General features: G+C 37.0%; 1 protein-coding gene across 1 annotated transcript in view; it reads left to right on the top strand.

The window, feature by feature from the left end:
- Nucleotides 1–2,433: 2,433 nt before the first annotated feature.
- Nucleotides 2,434–23,218, top strand: part of LOC119660604 (bumetanide-sensitive sodium-(potassium)-chloride cotransporter) — a 40,599-nt gene continuing 19,814 nt past the window's right edge. Inside the window, exons 1-2 of the mRNA XM_038069290.1 lie at nt 2,434–3,062; nt 16,108–16,207. Coding sequence (XP_037925218.1) covers nt 2,890–3,062; nt 16,108–16,207 — 273 coding nt within the window. The 5' untranslated portion in view covers nt 2,434–2,889. The remainder of the gene's footprint in view (nt 3,063–16,107; nt 16,208–23,218) is intronic.

Raw genomic sequence — 23,218 nt, 5'->3', positions numbered from 1 at the left:
TCTAGTTCGTCCGCCGCCTCGTTGCCTGCATGGCCTGGAACCCAAACTATCCACACCTTGTTGGACGAGCCGAGTGTATTCAGTCTCTCAAGGCATTCCCATACCAGTTTAGAGTTAACCTGATTGGACCTAAGTGCCTTGATCGCTGCTTGGCTATCCTTTAGAATAGCAATGTTCTCCCCCTGTAGTTGCTTTAGGAATTAAAGGAGGCTCTGTCTATAGCGTATATTCCTGCCTGGAATATGCTAGTGTACCTGCCCATTGGCAAATACACCAATGACACCGGCACCCGCTCCCTCTGCCGTGAGGAATCCATCAGTGCACGAAGTAATCAGTTGCTGGTTTAAGCCATATGCCACGCTCTCCCAGTTTGCCTTGGTACTCCAATGTGTTTTAAAATTCTTATCAAAGTGAAACCTCGTTGTCATGTTACCCCTTAGTATCAGTAGTTCGGGATACCGCCCAGAAAGAATATCAATCTTCCCCCGCTTCCCGCCTCACTGATACTGCCGGTCATCCTGAATATTGCCCTCCTTGCCTGCAGTTCGGTTCTTTCTGTACAGATTTCCGCTCCATAGGTACTCATTGGCCTTACTATTGCAGTATATACTCAAAATAGTATCTTCTGTCTGCAATCCCATTTTTTCCTGCTATGGACCTACAAGTCATCAGAGCCTTTGATTTATGGGTAACCTTTTTCACTACTGACCTTCAAAGGCTTGGGTGTAATATTCGATGACAAACTTCGTTTCAATTCCCACGTCGTTGACATCATCAATAGAGTTTCCAAAATGTCAGTCTTTATCCTACGTTCCTCCTCCAACTTTATCTCAATTCAGCCCTCCTTAACACTCTTGTGTTCCCCCGTCAGAAACATCCTCCGATGAATATTGCCGTGTAGTCTGGTCACCTTCCATATTTGTGACTGCCGCGTTCTTGAATTTATACAACGTAAAATCATCCGGACCCTCTTTTACAAAAAAGAACTTCCACGAGTTGATTATCCGTCATGACTGCGCACCCTCAATCTCCCCTCCTTGCAACAACGCCGTATCTTCCTTGATATGTGTACTCTTTTCAAACTCTGCAATTGTCTGATGGACTGCTCCGCCAATTCGGATATTACTTTTTGTATCACCTCGTCTCATAACACAAGTAGTACGGACATTTTTGATGTGCCCTTCGCTAAGCTCGAGATTTATATCCAATTTCCGATCCCGGGCCGTGCCGGTCCTACAACGCCCTACAGGTTGGGTTCTTTGACTATATTTCCTTCTCCAGTTTTAGGCGCAAAATAAGCCATTCACTTGCTCCTTCCTCTGAAGACAATATGTAATAAGGAATTTGTTTTCTGTGTATTGTCCTCATTAAATAAATAAGTAAATAAACTTCAACTCCCTCTTGCCCAGAATGTTACATGTATAAGGTTGCAGGTCCTCTGGTTTCATCCATAGCTACTCACAAAGCTAGTTATTATCCTTCTTTTATACGTATATTCAATGAGTAATTGGAGTATCCCCACTTTATTTTAGAATAAATGAATAAATAAATTAATTATCAGGAGGATCTTTTGTAAATTAAATTCCTACAAGCAGCTATGCCAGCATAACAAAAGAAGTTTTGAAAGTTTGTTTCAAAAGAAAGTAAATGAGAAATTTCCACTTTGTCAGACTATGCCTAATGCCCCGGGGTTGTCCTTTCTTATCAACAAGACGTGTTGAAATAATAGACTTTATTACTTCCAGCGAAACAGAGCCGTAAACAAAAGCAGATATTTAAAAAGAAATTATTGTTCTATTGCAAATTAAAGAAAAAAAAACTGAAATGTTAGTAATAACACCAAAAAATCCATAAAATCAAATTGGATTGTAATCCAGGGAAATCTAGATAGAGGCAGTGTTAACTTGCAATATCTTAGTTTTCATATTTTGATCTTTCCGAATGAATCTATGACTAATTAGAAATTCTCAGACTACAGTGTCGCTGCTTAGCGGTCAGTAATTTTGGTCGGCGCTCTCTACAAACTGATGTAAACTATCTTTCCAGATCAGATCCCCACGAATCTAATAAATATTCTCTGTGTATTTATATGTTCTAGAATTTACACACATAGTTCTAGCCCGAGATATAGGTACAGAAAAGGTGATGCTGATCAGCCGTCGATAAGCACCTCATATGCGCCTCCCGAAGTGTCGCGATATTAATTTTGCTAAGTGGATTGTGAGGAAAACCAGTGAGCACTTATCTTGTTATCTTTATGTGGGGCTACCAATACCCTCGCCCAGATAGCGTCGATGTTAATTGATTGCGACGATTCGAGTTTAGTATATTCCTGACGTCACTCAAGTATCTCCCTTGGGCTATTGTTTTCTTCTTTATCGATTCTAAATTTTTGACGAGCCAAAACCAGTGGCGTCCGTGCGAAAATAAAAGGTATAAAAGCTTGTTTGCGAAGCTTAGTCCATCTGAAGTCGTCGCGATCGGTTGACGAAGAATTTTGCTCGCTGCAGGAGTCACAAAGTAATTTCGCCCCGTGGAGAATAGTGGCTGGATCACCACCAACGGTGCGGATTTTTTACTATCGAATTGCATTTGAACGAACGAATAGAGATTCTCCTGTTTAAAATAGCCCAAACTAAAATGTAAACTCTAAGTGCGGAGTGTTTTAGTGTTCCAAAACATGTAATTTTCTCGGCCATTAAAACAGTTTAACGGTAGTGTTGAAACGTTGATTGTTTCCTAGTGCCGTCATAACAATCGTAAATAAAGTGTAAATAGAGAGTGGGCTGGAGTGCCAGGTAGAGTGCGGGATTACACCGACCTTAATATCGTGCCTTTGTACCACGTTCCTGATTAACTGCTATATTAGTAACAGGACAGAACGCCGTAATGGAACCGACTCGGTTTAAAGTCTCACAGCCTGATACAAACTCGATCAATGATGATTCCCCCCGTCATTCGGGGATTACCCTTCGGGCATACAACCTGATGCGGAAAACCTCAAGAAAGATCAGTGCCAATGAAACGGACCAGAGGAAATTCAGCTTCGCGCACCTCACACGGTACTTCTTTTAACATCTTGCATCTTTAAGCCAAATGTGTGTCTCCACCTTACAGCATCCAAACCTAAGATCAGCACATGTGGTCGTTACAGTGTTAATCCCAATGCTGTGCTTCCACACCTGCCGCGGTACTAGTAACTATCGAACGATAGAACATGAATTTTTCTTGAGGGTAGCGGTTTCTACTAGTTTGAATTTTGTTTTATCCGGTTTGATTCCAACTGCTTTTATCAACGTCTTTCTCACCTCATCGTCTTGTCGAAGAAAGAATGATTAAGTAATAATATCACATTTTCATTAAGTTTGTTTGAGGAACGCTTTTACAACATGAAATTATTTTTATTTTGTTGCCGTTGTAATTAATTTTTATCTAAAAATTACTAGCTACATTGAGTGGGAAAAAGGCATTAGTAACCATCTTCATGCTGTCATTGTTGCTGGGAGAATGGCCTGTGACTATAGATTACTAAGTTTAAGTGCAAAAACCTTGTCGAACTTATCAAATCTTAGTGAACTATTTTTAGCTATTTTGTTTGTTGGGAAAAGTTATCTCTCATAGTTAAAAACCAAAAAACTTCCATTCCGCACCATACTTTAATATTTTTTTGAAGTGAGATGAAATGAAGCGTTAATTGGTATTTAATTAAATTTTCGCCAATATTGGGAACATTTTTGTTTCATGCACTACATGTCACTGTCGCAATGTATTTCTCCATCTAACTTTACACTTTCTCAATTTTCCATTTATTCGCAAAATCCTTATATGTAAATTAAATTAATTAATACTCTTTGTAACGAAAATGTGATGTGGCTAATAGAGTCAGAAACCTTTTGTTAAGGACTTGCTTTTAATAGATAAATCATTGTAGTATGGATAGAAGTGAAGCCCGAGAAAATATTACCACTAAGCCTAGTTAACAACTGAAATTGAAATTGTGCTTTTCCTAGAAAATGAAACTAGACTTTGTCATTCACGGGGGCTGAGATCCAAAAAGCCACTCGAACGCAAGTCTCGTGCGATACATAGTACCTTACCACTTTGTAGGCTATTTGAGGCTATGCTCCTGCTACTTAAAAAACAAACAAGTCGGGAAACCGGAAGCTGGGCGCTTCAGGTATGAAAGGTTTTGTTTGCTTCTTCTGTGAGTATATTTGAGTATACAATTACCCAATTTGTACGTAGCCCGTTATGTACATGTATTTAGCAGGTTTAGTACTTCGGGTTGTAAATTTACACGGTAAAGACAACTTTGAGCTACCGTAACTTTGTTACTATTAGTATGATTTTGATCAAACTTGGAAATAATATGCTCCATATTATATTTTATACTGCTACCAACTATAACTCTAGGATAAACTTAAGGGGGGTTTTACTAAATTTAACCAAAAATATGGAAATATACTATTATTAACTTAATTTGAGCAGATATCGATATGGAGAGTATGTTGAGGCTTGGGCACCAGCTTCATGAATTTTTTCAGATTTTTCGGTTGGGTAGTTTCTGAGAATGGGTCTGCTAAAGAAATCATCACTTTGCACCCCTCCCACTCCCCGCCTTTCTAACAAATCTCAACACTAAGACCGGCTTCGAAAAGTACTAATCGAAACCTTTCATTGGATACCCCACAAGATTATTATATTTGGTGAAAAAAAATGTACAGCCCCCTTTTACATGTATGGGGACCCCTCCCCCCCCCCTCTTAATCTCAACGTAGAAGGATATCATTCACTGCATGTTGTGTGGGCGTTCACAGTTCCCACCTTCTCACCAAATTTCGTGTTAATCGGTACAACCGTTTCTGAGAAAATTGCGTGTGACAGACAGACAGACAAACATTGAACCGATTTTAATGTTTTGCAAACAAAACCTTAAAAGACTAATTTTTCCAATAATACCGAAAACTTTTTTATTCTTCATATATGGATTTTCCTCAGTGAATTTTAGTCTAGCTTGTGCTTCGAATAGCTCAGTCTAAATTGGTTAATTATTTCATTAATTGCTATTACCTGTTAATTCAAATAGCCAACTGTTCTGGATGTTCTATACTCAACATATAAAAATAATGTGCCAGATAAAAATTCGTCGCCGCGTAATTATATAGTTGCCATGCATGCTCGTTATAATTTAACAAATCTATTCACCGTCAGAATCATCAAAAGCCAAAACCAATCGACAGAGGAGAGACACCGGAGTTTCCTAGAGGGCCGAATAGAAACTTAAACAAAATTAGATGCTGTGACAGGTCAAATCAGTCCTTGGCCTTCGGAATACATATCTTCATCTGAGTGTAATTACGCGGTATTTCTAGCGATTAATTATTTGAAATAATAAAACTTGTTTTTCCTAGTCGCTAACAAGTCCTTGTTAGCACTGATGAAGGGAACAAGTGGTTCCCGAAATATCATCACTAGCGAATAGTAAAACCAAGTTTTATTATTTCAAACATCTCCATCACATCTCGGTCCTTCGACCATCATAGCTTCCATGACAACTCAACATTGTATTCTTCAGTCAGTTCCAAACTTTATCGTTCCAAGCATTAGTATAATAGAATTGTGCAATATTTTTATTCCGCGCTCGATGTTCTTTATTATTAATTATTATAATAATTGCCATTGAATTTCCGTCATCTTTTCGTTACAATCCTTCCCTACGGTTATCCGTAATTCAACAAAGTTGTCCACATTTTCCCCTCCCCCTTGGTTGTCTTTTTGTTTTGACATATGCGGAAAGGGGGAGTAAAATTTACTTTCACATAATATGATCATGTGGGTTATTAAACGAATGGGTTCAATTAGTACTTTTCGAAAATGCCCCAAAAAGTTAAACAGGTCTCGTTCTCAGAACCTATCCAACCGAACGTTCTGAAAAAAGTGATGTATCTACACAAAATCTAGACCTCGAAATTCATCCCATTCCGATGTCTGCTCAAATAGAGTTAATAATAGCATATTACTATATTTCAAAGATTTACCCGAAAATCCCTCTTGGGTTCATTCTAGAAGCAATTTGGCATCATTATAAGTGATAATATAAGACACCATTCTGAAAACCTTGAACGCATTTCAACTACCACTAACAAGGTTATAGATGGTCAAAGTCGTGTATTCCACGTGAATCAATTGTACTTCGACATGTGCGACGTCATCATCATATAAACCAATCTCACATCACTCGTCAGCTTGTTGAGATATTTAGAAAAAAGTGATTTTTTCATTTAAGAATACAATAAATCACACTTTTTTCTGAAACTACAAACCAAATTTTGGTATCCCGACGAAATTGATAAGACTGACTAGGCTGACTCTGACCAATGTGCGAGGCTAGAAAAAAGCAGCAGGATCACTCTCAAGACCATTCGACATCAACAACGGTCTATAACAAGGGGATGCCCTATCATGCGTCCTCTTTAATCTGGCCCTGGAGAAAGTGATCCGTGATGCTGAGGTAAATGCAAGAGGTACGATCCTCTTTAAGTCCACCCAACTAGTGGCCTATGCTGACGATATCGACATCATGGAAAGAACGACCCGACACGTACAGACTGCCTTCATCCAGATCGAGCAGGCGGCAATGGGCGCGAGATCTTGTGCTGCACATCAATGAAGTCAAGACAAAGTATATGGTTTCAATGTCAGCACCAAAAACCAACCAACCAACAACATCAAACCGCACTGGTCAAACGGGAAGAATAAGGATAGGAGACTACAACTTTGAGACCGTTGATAATTTCTCCTATATAGGGTCGAAAATCACAACCGATAACAGCTACGTCGATGAAATCCGCGCACAGTTGTTGGCAGTAAACAGAGCGTATTTTAGCTTATAAAAACTGTTTCGCTCGAAACGTCTCACCATAGGGTCAAAGCTCTTACTGTACAAGACAATGAGCATGTCAGTCCTCATGTATTCCTCAAAGATTTGGGTTTTTAGCAAGAAAAATCACGAACCCCTGGCCGCGTTCGAGAGAAGAATCCTCCGAAGAATGTTTGGATTCCTACATCAGGCTGGACGAGTATGTAGTCTACATAACGACGAAAATTATAAGCGATACCACGACCGTCTGGTTGTGGATAAAATCCGGTTCAATAGGTTGCTGTGGGCGGGTCACTTAATCCATATGGATGAGGATGATCCAACCCGGAAAGTCTATAAGGGCAATATCTATGGTAGAAAAAGAAGACGAGGCAAATCCTGCCTGAGATGGAACGATGGTGTAGGTCAAGACGCTAGACAGCTTTGAGGGATATCGAATTGGTGGATCTCGGCGCAAAACCGGTATGTCTGGAGTTCCTTATTAAGGCAGGCCTAGATGATGATGATGAAATTTCCAGAATTTGTTGGGAGGGCTTGGCGCATATCGGCACTGTATAACTTTTGTTTCTAATGCCAACCTGTACCCTCGCCCCAGATTTCATATGAATCGGTTTTGACTGAAAGAATTCGCTCACACCCGAGATGCAGCTTTATGACTGGACTAATAATATCTACAAAAAGAGAAACGCGCATAGAAAGTTCCTCACATAACTTTTATACCTGCAGCGCCCAGCTTCTCTGGCATCGAAATTTCATCCTTAAAAATAGATAGTCAGAATCACAGATGATTTCAGGAACTTATAGCCGTAATGCTAGTTGGAACTTTTTTCGATTGGGGCATGGTAAATTTGATTAAATGTGCGCCCATCCCGCATTGTCTACGTCCTTTTGTAGAAGTCGCAATGTGCTAAGGAAATTCTTAAAACAACTTTGTTTGAGTGTGAAGTTAATCCCACTTTTTATTATTCGTTGCACAAATTAAATTGAAATTTACTTAATTATTTGTACATTTACTTTGTACCGAAGGCGTATTATTTTTTTATGACTGACTGATGGCAGAATCAGCTGCCCGTTTCTCTGATTCTGTACTGATATCGAAAAAAAATTTACGCTGTCAAAAATGGTTTTTCGATGTCATTCAAGATTCACAGTTCCGTGCGTCCGACATGCAAGTTGCTCGCTCCGCCATAACACTCCACTCCCAGCTGAAACCAGGGGGGTTTCAGTGAAAAACCAGACGCACGGCTCCCTCAACTCGGCTGCCGCAAGTAAAAACGGACGCGTGGCGACCCCCTCCACCTGGCTGCACTTCCTTGCTCCACGAAATGCTTCAGTCAAGCCAGCGAGGCCCCCCGACGTTGAGGCTATAATGGTGCTGGCCCCACTCAAGGAAAATCCCAAAATAGGCTTATTTACTTGGATGCTACAGTGGCTTAGGACCTTAAAATATATATATCGGCAATTTTGCACTTGTAGTATGAACTCGAGGGGGTTGCCGGCTAAATTTCTAAAATATGCCAATATACTATTATCATCTTTATTTGTACAGATATCGAAACGGATTTTTTTCAGATTTTTCGGTTGGATAGCTTCTGAGAACGAGACATGTTACACTTTTTGAGGGTCATATTTTGACCCCTCCTTTAATGTGTCAGCCGGTAGCATTGAATGCAAACTAACAGCAGTTATGAGAAATGATTGAAATATTACATATTTCCTTTAGTGCAAAGAAAGTTTGGAAACACTTGTGTAAACAAAACTAACAAAACATTTCAACGATTACACTAATTATACTCACTATGGGCTTTATGAATACAAATTGTTTTAGTCTGTGATTAGCTTAAATACACGATGGAAGTACCTAAAGCGACCCGTGAATTGTTTCCTTGCGAAATGAAGATAAATCTGTCAGGGAAATTGGGAGGATTATCAATAAAAATCCAGGCACAGTTTCCAAAATCTTAAAAAGGTACGACAAATTGGGTTGTGCATCCTGCAGACCACGTAGTGGGCGTCCAATCAAAATAAATAAGCTTCTCAAACGAGGAATTCTAAAAACTGTCCATGACAAGCTGTGCACAAGCGCTTAGACCATCGCTACGAACTTGTCACGTGGCTGTGGAGTAACCGTTAATTTTCAGCCGAATTCCTAGGAAGAAGCCATATATTAGCAAATTAAGCGTCTTTTGGAATTTGCAAAAAGGTATGTACAAAAGCCACAACCGTTCAGTGAATATGTTATTTTCCCAGATGAAAGCCGGTGTAGCCTATTCGGATCAAGTGGTCGACAAAAGTATGGCGAAAAGCGAAAGAAGGGATGAAACTAAAAAATTTGAGACCCAAATTCAAACATGGAGGAGGTGGTGTTATGATTTGAAGCTGTATGAGTGGAAAACGAGTTGGTGCCTTGCATGTTATAAATAGAATTATGGACCAACATAACTATCATACATTAATATTCTCAAAAATAATTTGCGACAAAGTGCCAATAAATTAGACCCTGGTAGTTCTTTCACCTTCCAGCAAGATAACGACCCGAAGTATACTGCTATGAAAACAAAGGAGTGACTGTTGTATAATGCACCCCGTCAGCCTAAAGTACCTCCTCGTTCCCCAGATCTTAATCCTATCGAACATTTATGGATTGAAAATAACAGACAAGTAAGGGCAACAAGAGTAACAAATAAAGATGAACTGAAAACGCCTTGACTGGAAGAATGGGAGAAGATTCCAACAAAAATTACAGACAATCTGGTTAAATCAAAGAACAAGTGATTATTATAAGTAATTAGGAATAAAGGAGGTCCCACAAGCTTCTAAAAGCTGTATTTAATTTATATAACTTTATGTACTATGTACATAAGTTACCACGGTTTCCAGAGTTTTCCTTATATATTTTTGTTTCTTACGTTTGTTATTGATGGCTGTTGCCATTCTTCATTGTTGGATTTTGTTTAAATAAAAGTTTATTGTTTGTCTAAGACTATTTTTATAATGGGAAATATCTTATTTCAGTTAGGCTGAGCATTACGTGTAAAAGATAGGAAATGTTTCCAGACTTTTTTTGTTTAGTGTACATATGCGTTTCAGTTCCACTTGGCTTACAATTGTACATAGATATTGTGAATATTAGAAGGAAAAAGTTAATCGCATCATGGTCAAGAACATATCTACCTTGATCTTTGAAACGCGTTCACGAGAATTGACACATTTGGCAATGACTGTTTTCTTCCAGTTTCTACTACAATTCATTTTCAATGAGCTCAACGATGACTTCTTGAGTATTATCCACTATTCAGCTATGAATTTCCTTAGAGAATAGTGCATTTCACAGAAATTGAGAAAAGAACAGAAATCTCTCTATGTTACTTATCAAAATAGCGATAATGCAAATATTTTATTTAAACAATTACGGTTTCGAGAAATTTTCCATGATGCAGCATGTTATTAGTAAAATTATAGAATAGCAGTGCAAACTGAGCAGGGATGAGTTTTGCCTGTGAATATAACTAAGCACTAAAATATTCAAGATAGAAACTAAGGAAACCAATTTTTGCACTCATTATATTCGTAGTATATTGATACGGCTGTTAGCTCTTTATTTGAAATTGTTCCAAAACCGCTAGTTTAACTTAATTTTTTCAATCCTGAAGCCCCAATATTTTTAGTGAAAGAAAGAAGAAGAATCTGTTAGCGGTAAGACAAATTCAAACTAGTAACACCGATAATTTCCAATTAATATTTTCAATTTGCAATCTTAGTTAAAATAGTTATAACCACTGATTTAAGTTAGCATCATGCTTCGCCTTTTCAACAAGATCACCTGAATTACCTGTTGCAGGAAGGGAAGTGGAAAGCGATCACTTCTTCCATGGACCCAACCGAAAAATCTGAAAAAATCACAAGGCACAAGTTCAAGCTGTATTTAAGCTACCTATTTAAATAAAGCTTTTTATTACTAGTATATTTTTGAGAAATTGTCTGGACACCATTCTTAAGTTTAGCATAGAATCATTAGCCAGTAATATAGTCTATACTATAAAATAATGACACTGTTTATTGGAAATTGCATCATTACTAACAAAGTTATAATAGGTCAAATTGATCGCCTTTGTGCAAAATTTACTGCAATTTAAGACGGAATGTCAGAGGGAGAGGGAAAGATTCAATAATTTGACAAACTAAATCCATGAACATTACGAACTAAGTACAAATGGGACAAATGCTCACTTAAATATTCTTATATTAGAAATACACAAAACCATCCATACTTAAACTCGTTCAGCTTCCGGCTTTCCGACTTGTTAATTTTGTCAACACTTGGAATTACTAATTATTAGGGTATAAGCCAGCGGATTGTTAGTACTTAATCAAATTCAATGAAGTTATGTCTATACAACCAGGCCTGGCAAAGACAGATGAAAGATGATTATTCTCCGCGTCATTATAGGTACACAGATTTTCTCCCAACAACTCTGATACAACTGATCTGATCCTTCATCGTTTAGAATGAAGCGCGTTTATTTACCAATCCTTAAATGTAAATTAGTACAAGAAGTTTTCTTCTTTGACTTAAAATTAAATTACAGGATGAATGTTCATGATAAATGCCCAAAAAAAGTACAAAATTTTGACGATTTGAAATGGGTGTTTTTGTCGATTCCCTTGTATTTCGATCCAAATAAAAACATAGGTACCTGACAAAGGCGGCTAAGTACAAGCGGGTCAAGTGGCCGGATATATTTCTTGTTGTGGTTTGTTTACGAAATATACGATGCAACAACAATATCCATTGCGAGTCGTCAATATTTTTTATCTCAAATTGAACTTACTTATTAAAGCTAAAATAGGTTAGTCATTAAATGCTAAAGTAGACTGATTACAACATTATCTACCGAAAAATTTAACAGGAAATAGATAGCCATGGAACGAATATATCATACATTGGAAAAAAAATGCAGATAAAAATCAACAAATCTAATTGAAATTTCCTCCTCGTAAAAAATACTTGAGAATTCGATAAATAAAAATTGATGATAATATTCTTTCTAGCAGCTTTTTGTGAACTGTTAAAAATGTCCCGGTCGCCATGTTATGGAATCCTTGCCGCAACTGGTTGATCCCGATTTACGGGTTAGAGCAGCGTGAGGCGCTGTAGCTCTAGCCAGGTGCGGTGATAAACACGGGATCAGGGGCGAGCAGCTAAATAGCTTTAACTCGGCTTCCAGTGCAGCGTGGGCGCTTTAGTACTGGCCTGACCCGTGGGGAAGGTGGAGAAGCTGGGAAGCTATCCTCCTTATTCCAATCTAGGAGAAGCTGAAAAGCTATACTCCTTTTGAGTAGCAAGAAAATTGCTGGAGCTCAGTTAGATATGGAATAGAATTTATTTCAAATTCTTACAGGACTAATTTCTTACCTGCCTAAATTATTATTCCTAGTTTACAAAATATTGGGTCGGTGTCATAAGTTGCAAGTGCACGGATCATTGTGCATTGCTATAGTACATTTTATTTGTACAATTGTACTGTGAATTCATATTTTGTTAATAAGTTTATGGTTATGTAAATTATTATTATTATGTACCATGACAATTGCTCGTGTAGATATGGTTAAATATTAATCCACCAAAATATCATTACTAAATATTATAAAAAGTGGTATTGAAAATAAATTTTCACATTTCATCAATTGAAGTCATAACCGCTACTGTTGTGAAGTAACCTCTCTCATCTCGTACGAGAAGAAGAAGATCAACACCTCAATCTCAATATTGTTGCTTGCGTTTATCCCGGGTCTATAGGGTTACACTGAAGTATAGTCTTATTTAAAAAGAAATAGAGGAAAATAATAATAAGACAACAGTACTATGCTCCACAAAGGAGTGAACAGGATGCATCTCTTGTTTATTATGGTTTGTCTTTACATCTGTTTTATATACCAGTAATATCTATATCATTTGCAAGACCAACTATTCGTGAGATTTGATTAACGTTTAAACATATCAAATTATATAATTTGTTAATTAAATTAACAAATAAAATTGACGTCTTAACAAATTAACTCTTAAACAAATGAATTTAACGCTTCAATAAATGAAATTTAGCCTTTAGCAAATAAAATTAATGCTTTACAAAATGAAAATAACTATGTTCCAGAACAAATTAACCGTTTTTTGCAAGTCAAATTCATAGTCTGTCGAATGTCAATATAACAATAATGTTTTTTTCAAATTCAACAACTGTATTTCATCTTTAAATTTTTAAAAATTTCAACTAAATCTTAGTGTAATTCGTTTTCAGCCATCGCATTCAGTAGTTGCATATATGAACAACCTAATGGCTATACATTTTGAATTCCTAAACGAAATAGGTGATCAATTCCTTTTGAAACATAATTATCTTCATATGTTAAAATGTTAATTTTGTTTGTTGAAAAGTTAATTCTATTTGTTAAAGCGTTAAATTCATTTGTTAAAAGTTGATTCCGTTTGTTAAAGCGTTAATTTCATCCGTTGAAGGGTTGACTATTGAAGCATTAATTTTATTTGCAAAAGCCTTAGTTGCAAATGGTATATATTGTGAATAGGGCACAAACTATGCCAAAGAGATGGTTTTATTGCGTATTTTTTCCCATTCCATGCGTCACATACACCACCAAAACGCTGCGCAGAACTCTTCACTCACAAGCGATTGAAGGACGTCGAACACAAATTCGAGCAATGCGCCGGGACACGAATCTCTCTTGGAAATAGGGAACATAATAAAGTTTCTGTCGGTTATAGGTTTGAACGACATAGTGGAGTTAGTAGGTATACCCTAAAAAGTAAGTAAGGCACAGCAGTTTTGCGTAGATGCAGTGCGACTTCCCTTGGCAGTATTATTATTCCAGTAACAATGGCACCCACTTTCAATGTGCTGCCCTCATATACTAGCACAAAGAAACATTAGTGCGGAACAACTTCAATTTCAATTGTTTAGGAATAGGAATAAGTTTAGGAAGAAAAGGATCACACAGGGATGAGTTTTCCTACTTGCTCAAATGGATTAGTCAAAGTGGATTACAAATTGCTCCTGTAGATGGTTTCATTTTAAGGGAAATAGTTTTTGTTCAGTCTTTTAAGATAAGAGGATATCCAGAATGCAACTAGTGCCACTCAAATTTTTATAAACCTTGCGTGACATTCAAAATAATCTCTTAAGAGAGCGTCTAAGTTGCCAATGTGGTTTATTTTAAATGGATTGACGATTACCCCTGCAACATAGCCAAAACAATCCTATTTTATAAGTGTTCCCTGTGTTGACGGGCCCCGAAAGTTCAAACCATTTAGTAAATATAATAAACTTCCCAGCGTCGCTTTCCACAATTTATCATTAAAACAGAAAATTATGGATAACACCAACATTATTATTTCGGTTAACAGGTATATGGTAAATGATAAACGGTCTTGTTATTTTTCCTATGCGGCATACTATTATACTTTTGGATAATGATTGGTATATTCCAAAATTTGAAGGCCCTCCACTTTAAAAAAAAACTATGTCATTTGGTATGATAGTATTCAAAAAGGTGAAAGGGCAAAGGTAGGGCCCATACTTGATTCTAACTTTGGACTCCATGCTAGATTATCTTAGAAAAAGTAGGTCAGGTTTCAGGTTCTATAGGTCTATTTTCTATATGTACATATATGAGCCCAGTTTGAGAAGACCTTAAATAAAGGTACACGTCCTGACTCATGATTCGAGTTTTTATGGACAAAAGACCAATTTAATAAACTATCATAAACCAAACACCATTCACAGTGCTTTTTAGCTTGCCTTGAATCTCGAGTTACATCTAATGTTTTTAGTGTACTTTGTCCTGTCACTTATCAATTCACCTAAATATCTAAAAACATGCTACTACTATGTGTACTACAACTTAGAGTTTCATGAGAACGTTCGGTCAATACACGGCACTAACGCAAGGCCTTATATGCGAAATTTTTCTCGTGCATTTACCGTCGATAGTGGAACGTGCGCAATGATTTTTCTCCACTATAAAAATTCAAATAATGCGCTATGACCTGAATCTCCTCTATACAATCTTCTTGGTTCATACTATTTACTTACCTGTGTTGCATCAATGCATAAGAAGCCAAAAACACGATCCCCTATATTATCGATTTATCAATTATTACACTTGACACATCATAGAAATATTTTGAACTACTAAATTTTTTAAAAAAAATATGTCGTAATACCGGTCTGATTTGAAATGAAGAGAATGTAGGTGGTATCAGTTGCATCACTGTGATTTTTTTCAAAATTAATGGGTTGGAAATGTTCTGAAAACGAGACCTGTTTCACTTTTTGGGGCACCCCCCTGCATGTATGGGGAGCCCCCTTCAAACTCAACAAAAAATGGAACTATTCGCTGTATGGAAAGAGACACGCAGACCACATGCTCTCACTAAATTTCGTAACAATACCTCCCCCCTCCCCCCTTTGCATGTATGAGGAGCCCCATTTCAAACTCAACACAAAATGGCACCTCTTGCTGATCTTCAATTTATCTGTTAAAGTATCATAAAAGTTCCATTACTTTTAGGTTTTCATCTCAGAGCTATGATCAGAAAAGAATGTTGAATTTTGCAGCAACCAGTATAAACTGTAATTGTTTTCATGACTAAGCTTCTATAAGTAAAAGGACGGCGTTCCAACTGTGCAGAAGGAAATACATCTCACGCCAATAGACTGTCCAGTTTTAATCTTCTAGTTTCTCACCTTTCTCATCTTTTCTGATCCTAAACCAAAACTAAAAAAAAGATTCTTTTCTCTTCTCTAGGCAATGTAGATGCTCCTGACCATTATTTACTAAGCTATCACTAATTTCCGGAAGGAAAAATATTATTACTTTCTAATTGGACTACTGGCATATCGGTGAATTGTAATGGGGTACGGAACAAATGATATGAGGGGGTAGTAATATATGGGAATGCAGCAAAATCCAGCTTCGCACATTGAAGAGTTTATCTTGTTTTCATTCCCAGACCTACAAAAATTTTATCACATTTTCCTGTTATCTGCATTACTATACTAAGAGCTTTAGTTTTTGCAAATATTGAATGCGAGGTAGAACACGTAGCACTCATCCATATAATGCGTGAATCATTCAATATTTTGTGATATCCTCTACGTAAACAACTTGGAATAAACATCTAAACTCAAAATTCAATTTTTTTCTCATAGAGAGGCATTACCACGATTGGACAACTACCGGTTATCAAAACGGGCGCTAAAGCGACCATCACTTGGTGCACTTCATGGCGAAATAATCGAAACTCCACAGGTAGGTGTAATTACTTTAGTGCGTAGCTGAGGTTACAACTCAATTTATTTCTCATATTGTATGATTTTGTGAAAGTGCAATATCGGCGATTGTATAGATTGTATAGACTTAAGATCGATCCTTGGGAATATTCCAAAACAACCGTAAACAATTTGTGTGTATTTTCGATGCTTCTTGTTTCTTCTTTATTGTGCATATACCAGTACCCAGGGCAGAGGTGAAGCAGCGTCTGACGATTAGCCTCTGCTCTGGTAAGAAACCGTCGCCGTCATCGCCTAATTTTTGGAAATTTTAGGTGCTAAGCCCTAAACGAGGGGCCGGTGGACCAAAAAAAAGAGGGAGTAAGTTGCTCCCCATTTGGCCCGGTCCGGCATTAAGTTGATGCGGACTTAGGACCCTACAATTCTCAAAAAAAAATACAATCCAGAAAGTTTTTAGGTTTTCCCGGGTTACCAAGGCTATTTTGCCTTCCAATATTGGCCATACGTACTCAATCGGAGATGACCAATTAAGATTTTTAATTGACTGCTTAGCAAGTCGGGATATAAGGGGGATCTTGTTAAATAATAAATGACTGCACTGCAGATTTATTTCCTCCAAGTTTTGTAGAGATAAACTGTCATCAAAACGGTTTACTACCATCAATTTATTTAAAAATCAATAAACGATTGCTAACGGATTGGGTCAGCATATAGTTACTGCGATATTTGATTGACAGAAGCTGAGTCCGTTTGGAGTTCACTACGCTTGCGAGCCTCGCGAAGCGTACCGTTTTAGATTTGCGTGAAACCGCGAGCATGATTCGTAAACGTCAGTTTTTGACTTTACTTTCCCCGCGCCCGTCGTCCGTGCACTCCGCGAGGCTCGCGGTTGCCATAAGGAACGCAGCTAGTGTAACGCTTCTATGACTTCATCCAAAGTCCATGTTATTATATTTTACTTTTCCCACAACCTTTTCATCTTCAGTCTCTTAATACTTAATACTAAAGGTAACGATTATCTTGAATATGTAGTTTCTATTAAATATAATTGAAAAATTGATAGTTCCTACAAAATCCACTTTACTTTAATCCAAAGTCTACTAGAAAAATTATCTGACAATCTATTTTTATTTATATTGAACAAATCAAAAAACAAAGCGAATTTTTCCGTTTTTCTACGTCCAAGATAGTGACAAACAATTGATTATCAGAACAAACTAATATATCAAAATCATAATCAATTTCTTTAAACAAATTGTTTTCAAAATAGCCACTTAAATGGAAATTACACCTGATATCAAATATTTTAGTATAAACAGAATTACATAAAGATATGTGATAATTCATGAGTACATACATCGAAGTCAATATTATGTTAATCAACAGGCAGTAAGTTAACGCACTGCAGTATTGATTGACAAGATAAGGGAGGGCATCCAAGAATCACAGCTCATATTCAGATAACAGCCAAACAAGCACTATATCCAAGTGTGCCACACAGTTATACTTACTGCCATACTAGAGATATCAGCGTGGAAAATTTAATACTAACTTTATTGGTGTGATATCTCACCATTGTTCTGATATGTCTATAGATGATATTTTTGAATGAGTCGACTACGGACATATGAGGGGACTTATCAAAGTAAAATTTTGGAGGTTGACATTAATTTAATCGTCAATTTTCGTTTTGTTGGTTTTTTCATATTTTAACAATTGCTTTTAAAACAACTCAGTGCTTGATTCACTCATGTGATAAATACTTTAAATTCCGCAATCGTTTCGTCTGTCTCACTGCAACCTTTAGCTAAGTAGTTCATTTTATTAATGAAAAAGTCATACTTGGAGGTGAAGGTTTACACAAAGCTTTCGAAGTAGATCCGAAAAATTGACTTCAAAAAACATATATAAAAACATATAACACCAAATATAATCATTTTATTTGTCCAAACATGGCACAATTGTAGAAAATATATTCAACAATGAAATTGCTCAATGTAACCGCCTAGAGCGTCGACGACCTAGTCATGTCTGAACCTGAATCGATTTATGTAATCATCATTCATGTTGATGGGAAATGGTAGCCTTCGAACCTTCCTTGCAACGATTCACATCACTTATTGGCATATTGCTAGCTTGTTTGCAATCGCTACATATGTATATGCTTTGTTGTTTATACGCTTGCGGGCAACCTTTCTAAAAACTTCAAACGCGTTCTTCTCGAAACCATATTTTTCATCATAGCTTCAAACAGTTCTTGATTAATTGATTCGAAGGACCGTAGAGAGGAAATCTGGGCCCAGGGTCAGAATTATGCGAAAAAATCGGGCCCGAGGTGAAAATTATATGAATCTGGGGTAAAAATTATCCCTTTTTTCATTGAAATTTGTATTGCGAGCCCCCGATAAAAGTTCAGGCCCGAGAGGAATCCCTGCTTTTCCACCACGCTTTTAGATTTGTTCACTTCAAGAATTCCAGATTGGTTGTAATGCGGTGGCTTCATGTGCTTTGGGAAGGAATAGATTTTTCGAAACGGAATAGATGTAAAAATGAAAGTAGCGGAAGGTTGCGGTTCAAAACTCTCGCTGATGGCAGAGGGATTTGTATCGTGACTGGATGTCGGATACCAGTCGGTTCAGCTGTAGAGATGGGTAGGTGATGTATGTAATATTACAAAAGTGGTATCACCTTAAATTGTACACCTAACATCAGCGCATTACCTTCCATTATCACCTCAAAACGGGACAAATTGTACCAACTGAACCTCCACGTTGGGGGGTTGGGTAGGGCTGACGTCCTTACACGGAAAACCAACGTCACGAAGCTACAGAAGGAGCCTTGGACAAGATGAACTTTACAACGAATACCCCGGCAACGACAACGAAATAACGATTTTCTCATGTAACATCCGCTCCCTGTACAGAGATGGAGCTGCCAAGCAGCTAGCCGATACCCTGTCCCAATATAAGGCTGATGTAACAACTTTGCTGGAAATGCTTTGGACAGGGATCGATTTTCTGGAGAAGAACCACTACACCATACATTATAGCGGCCATCCAATAAACCATGTGCTCGGAGTAGGTTTCTTAGTCATCCAAAAAATTGAACCTACTGTTATCGGCTTTGAAAACATAAGCGAAAGGCTCTGCACACTGCGCTTTCCAGGCAAATTTAGAAATATAGCCTATTTCAGCTTACAAAAACTGTTTCGCTCGAAACGTCTCACCATAGGGTCAAAGTTCTTACTGTACAAGACTTTTATTCCTCGGAGAATGGGGTTCTTAGCAAAAAAACTGCGAACTCTTGGCCGCGTTCGAGAGAAGAATCCTTCGAAGAATTTTTGGCCCCCTACATGAGGATGGATGATTCTATAGCCTACATAACGACGAAATCTATGAGCGATACCACGACCGTCTGGTTCTGGATAAAATCCGGCTTAACAATTTACGGTGGGCGGATCACTTAATCCTTATGGATGAGGACGATCCAACCCGGAAAGTCTATAAGGGCAATATCTATGGTAGAAAAAGAAGACGAGGCAGACCCTGCCTGAGATGGAGAGATAGCGTAGGTCAGGACACCAGACAGCTTTTAGGAATATTTTAGGAATATCGAATTGGTGGACCTCGGCGGAAAACCGGGATGTCTGAAGTTGCTTATTAAGGCAGGCCTAGACCGGATACCAGTTGTTGCGCCGTTGATGATGATGATTATAATGTCAAATTACAAAGCATCACCGCTCTTCGTAACAAGTGGCGGCGGTAGTTCTCGAGTGCCGAGCTAATGCGGACGCCGCGCTGATGTCAACGCGAAGCATCGCTTGTGAATCTATTTTTGTTATGGCTTGTTCTCTTGGCTGCTTTGGGCTGACATTAGGTTGGCTTTTCGCTGGCTTTGGACTGTTAATCGGCTAGAAGAATTATTTCAGGTGCAAGTGAATACGCGGATGCAGATTCTTTGCTTTAAGTAAAAATTGGTCCGTAATGTTATCGTTTGGCTACTGATTGATGTGTGTATGTTGTTGGTGCTAGACCAAATATAAGGTTAAGCAAGGCAACCGAGATCAATACAATGTTTGTCTTTTATGATATGTGTTTCTCAAAGGCTGTGCCGTTTTTTATCTAAGGTGCAATCCTTGTTTATGGTGCATATGCATACCCTATCTGTGATTTGTATTACCTTATCCGTAATTTGAATTAGTTTTTTCCATTTCTATTGGCATTTGCGTAATATGGGATGTAATGGTAGAAATAATAATAAGAAAGTGGATTTTATTGCATCTTAAAAATTTTTACTTTAGTTTCACTATTCAATCTGTCGACTATAGTGCGCGTATCCTTTTACTTTTGCTTTTCGAATTTGTTTAACGGTAAAATATTAATTTTGTGAGTGATTTCATCCCATACAGTAGTATGTACAAATAGTCATTTGATTATTAATTACGCCAATCTTAACGATATACAATTTACAATCGCAACAAGCGATTGCTTATCCTTTACTCAATAACCAAAGGCTCACCCTTACAATATTCATAATCAATGGCCGTTCTATCTACATAATAAAAGGTAATGTCGTCTGGTTTTTCGTAATAAAAGGTGATATGATGTCATATTACCTACTGAGATGATATTTCGGTATCTCTGCTCAGCTGTAAATAAGCATCTGAGTCAAGTCAGGATAATAATGACGAGCGAGCGCTGTGCTGACCACATTGCCTCCCACAAGGTACTGTAGCATACCATTACGGTCTTAAATGAAGCGCTTTAATGCTCAGATCCAATTAGATTGTCGCGCAAACGATTATTATTAAGGTATAAAACCTTTAAATTTATAAATTGGTATTCAGAATAAAAAAGTTTTCCCAACCAGGGAAGATGCTCCCGAAACTTGAAACTCAATGCTTCATTAATGCTTTTCTTTATCTCTACTTCGTTATATGTATATATTCGTATCGTCTTTTCCTGATTCTATAAAAAGGAGTGGGCATTATCCAGAAGCAAAATATATTGTCCTAGTCGTATTATATGGTTCTTAAAATGGAATTAATAGATTATTACAACTTAATGACTCAGTTCTGAAGACTCTCTCAGAATCTTGAACCGATTTCCTATATCGGGCTGTATTCGATTCACGAATCATGTCGAATGTGGAATCTTCATCATTATTCATAGTCTTCAATATTTTTATCACTAATGTAGATATGTAACTATAATAAAAAAAAGTGATTTGACTTTTAAAATTGAGTACCACGTTAGACCATTTCTATGTTCAATTTGGTTCTTCTCTTTGCTTTTTTAAATCACAAGAGAGGCTTCCAAAAAAGGCAGAATGGAATATGTCATCTGTATATTTAACTATAATTTTTGTATAACCAGCTTGTAATAATATAAACTCAATATTTCCACTAGTTTTAACGCAAAGTAGTGGTAATACTTCAGTAGGTGAAATACATTCTAAATTGTAAATTCTATTGAAAAAAGCAATTCACACTTTAAAGGATAATCAAACTTCCGAGTAATATGATTTGAGTAAGAACTGATGTTTTTCGAATAATGTGCTAATTGCCAACAATAGATGCTAATTGATCATAAGAATGCGTGAGAATTAAGACGTTGCTCTAACTTTTTGCGAATTCTTTCAGTTAGGAGTAAAACGTAAAAAATATAATACTTAGGTGAATGAAATTTTCCATAGATGTCTGGAATCGAGCTAAATTGGACGACTTCATTGATTGATAGGAATCTTAATTGTCGTTTAGATTATCAATGGCGCAACCACTTCCTTTTGAATTCATTGCTACATAACTGTGTGTGTTTTAGTATGGAAGGCGAACAGTCCAAAACCAGGTTCCTTGGGTCATGGCGGGAGTTACTTCAGAGTTATATTGAAAGGAAGACTAATTTGACTTCTCTAGTTTTATCTCGAAACGATAAAAACTTTAAGTAACTTTTTCTAATTAAATAAAAAAACAAGCTATGGTATTTGGCTTTAAAGATAATGAATCACTCGGAAACGTTTCTCCATATCTTTGGGATTATCATTGAATCAAAAAAAAATATTTACGAAACTTATAGATAAACCGATTTCTACAAAAAAGTTCCCATAGAAACTGAAGATTACCGAGATATAGCCAAAAAGGTAAGTAGTCAAGCTCCTGGTTTGCCCACTTGGTTTGTTATTGCATAGATCGATAACTTAACTATTCCAGAATACGCGGCAAACCTGTAACTATGTATATAACTATAGTTTGTTTAACTTTGTTTTTGTAAGTAAGTCTTCATATCTGAAAGGCGACTCCTCAAACGCACTTTTCTCAAAAAGTCTCTTGTTCACATTTGCGAGAATTCTAAGTCAAAAAGTAATGAACCGAGCATTATGAAATTTGGAAGTAAGAACCAATCTTTCGAATGATATCATATTTTTAACGGTATTTTTTTAGTGATAAATAAATGGTGAAAATTAAGATATTTTTTTTCAATGGCTACAAAATTTTTGATTTTGAATATTTCCACGTGGATTAATGTTCATATTCTTAGAAAATAAATTGGTAATGTAAAGTTAAAACCTTTTTGGTTTCAGATAAAAATTGGAGTTCCTACATGTCCCGAAATTGGAGAACCTTAGTTATGACCTTCAGCGGACTAATATTTTTTGGATTAAATTATTCAAATTCCCAAAAGTTGATCGAAATATGACTAGTATAATGCCCAAATTTCATTTAATTCAAATTGATTCTTCCCACTAAAAAAATATCAAAAAAATAGATCACCTTTCCGAATATCCTTCTATTTATCACTCATCAAAACTCGACTGATCATATTCATATTAAATTAATTGAGCCCTGCTTACTAGATAACTCAAATACGAAACTCACCGTTGCAAAAATTATCTTAAATTAGCATTTGTTAATGAATACAGATTTTGAATATATTTCTCGTTATTGAAATGGTTCATTTATGCCGTCAGCTTGGCATGTTTATAATTCTTAGCCTTGCGTACGAAAAGTCCCCCGAACTCTAGCGTCATTTAT

This window comes from Hermetia illucens, chromosome 6 (genome assembly GCF_905115235.1).
Source record: "Hermetia illucens chromosome 6, iHerIll2.2.curated.20191125, whole genome shotgun sequence".
Classification (NCBI taxonomy): Eukaryota; Metazoa; Arthropoda; class Insecta; order Diptera; family Stratiomyidae; genus Hermetia; species Hermetia illucens.
The sequence above is the reverse complement of the archived record's forward strand: the minus strand, read 5'-3'. Positions and strand labels throughout refer to the sequence as shown.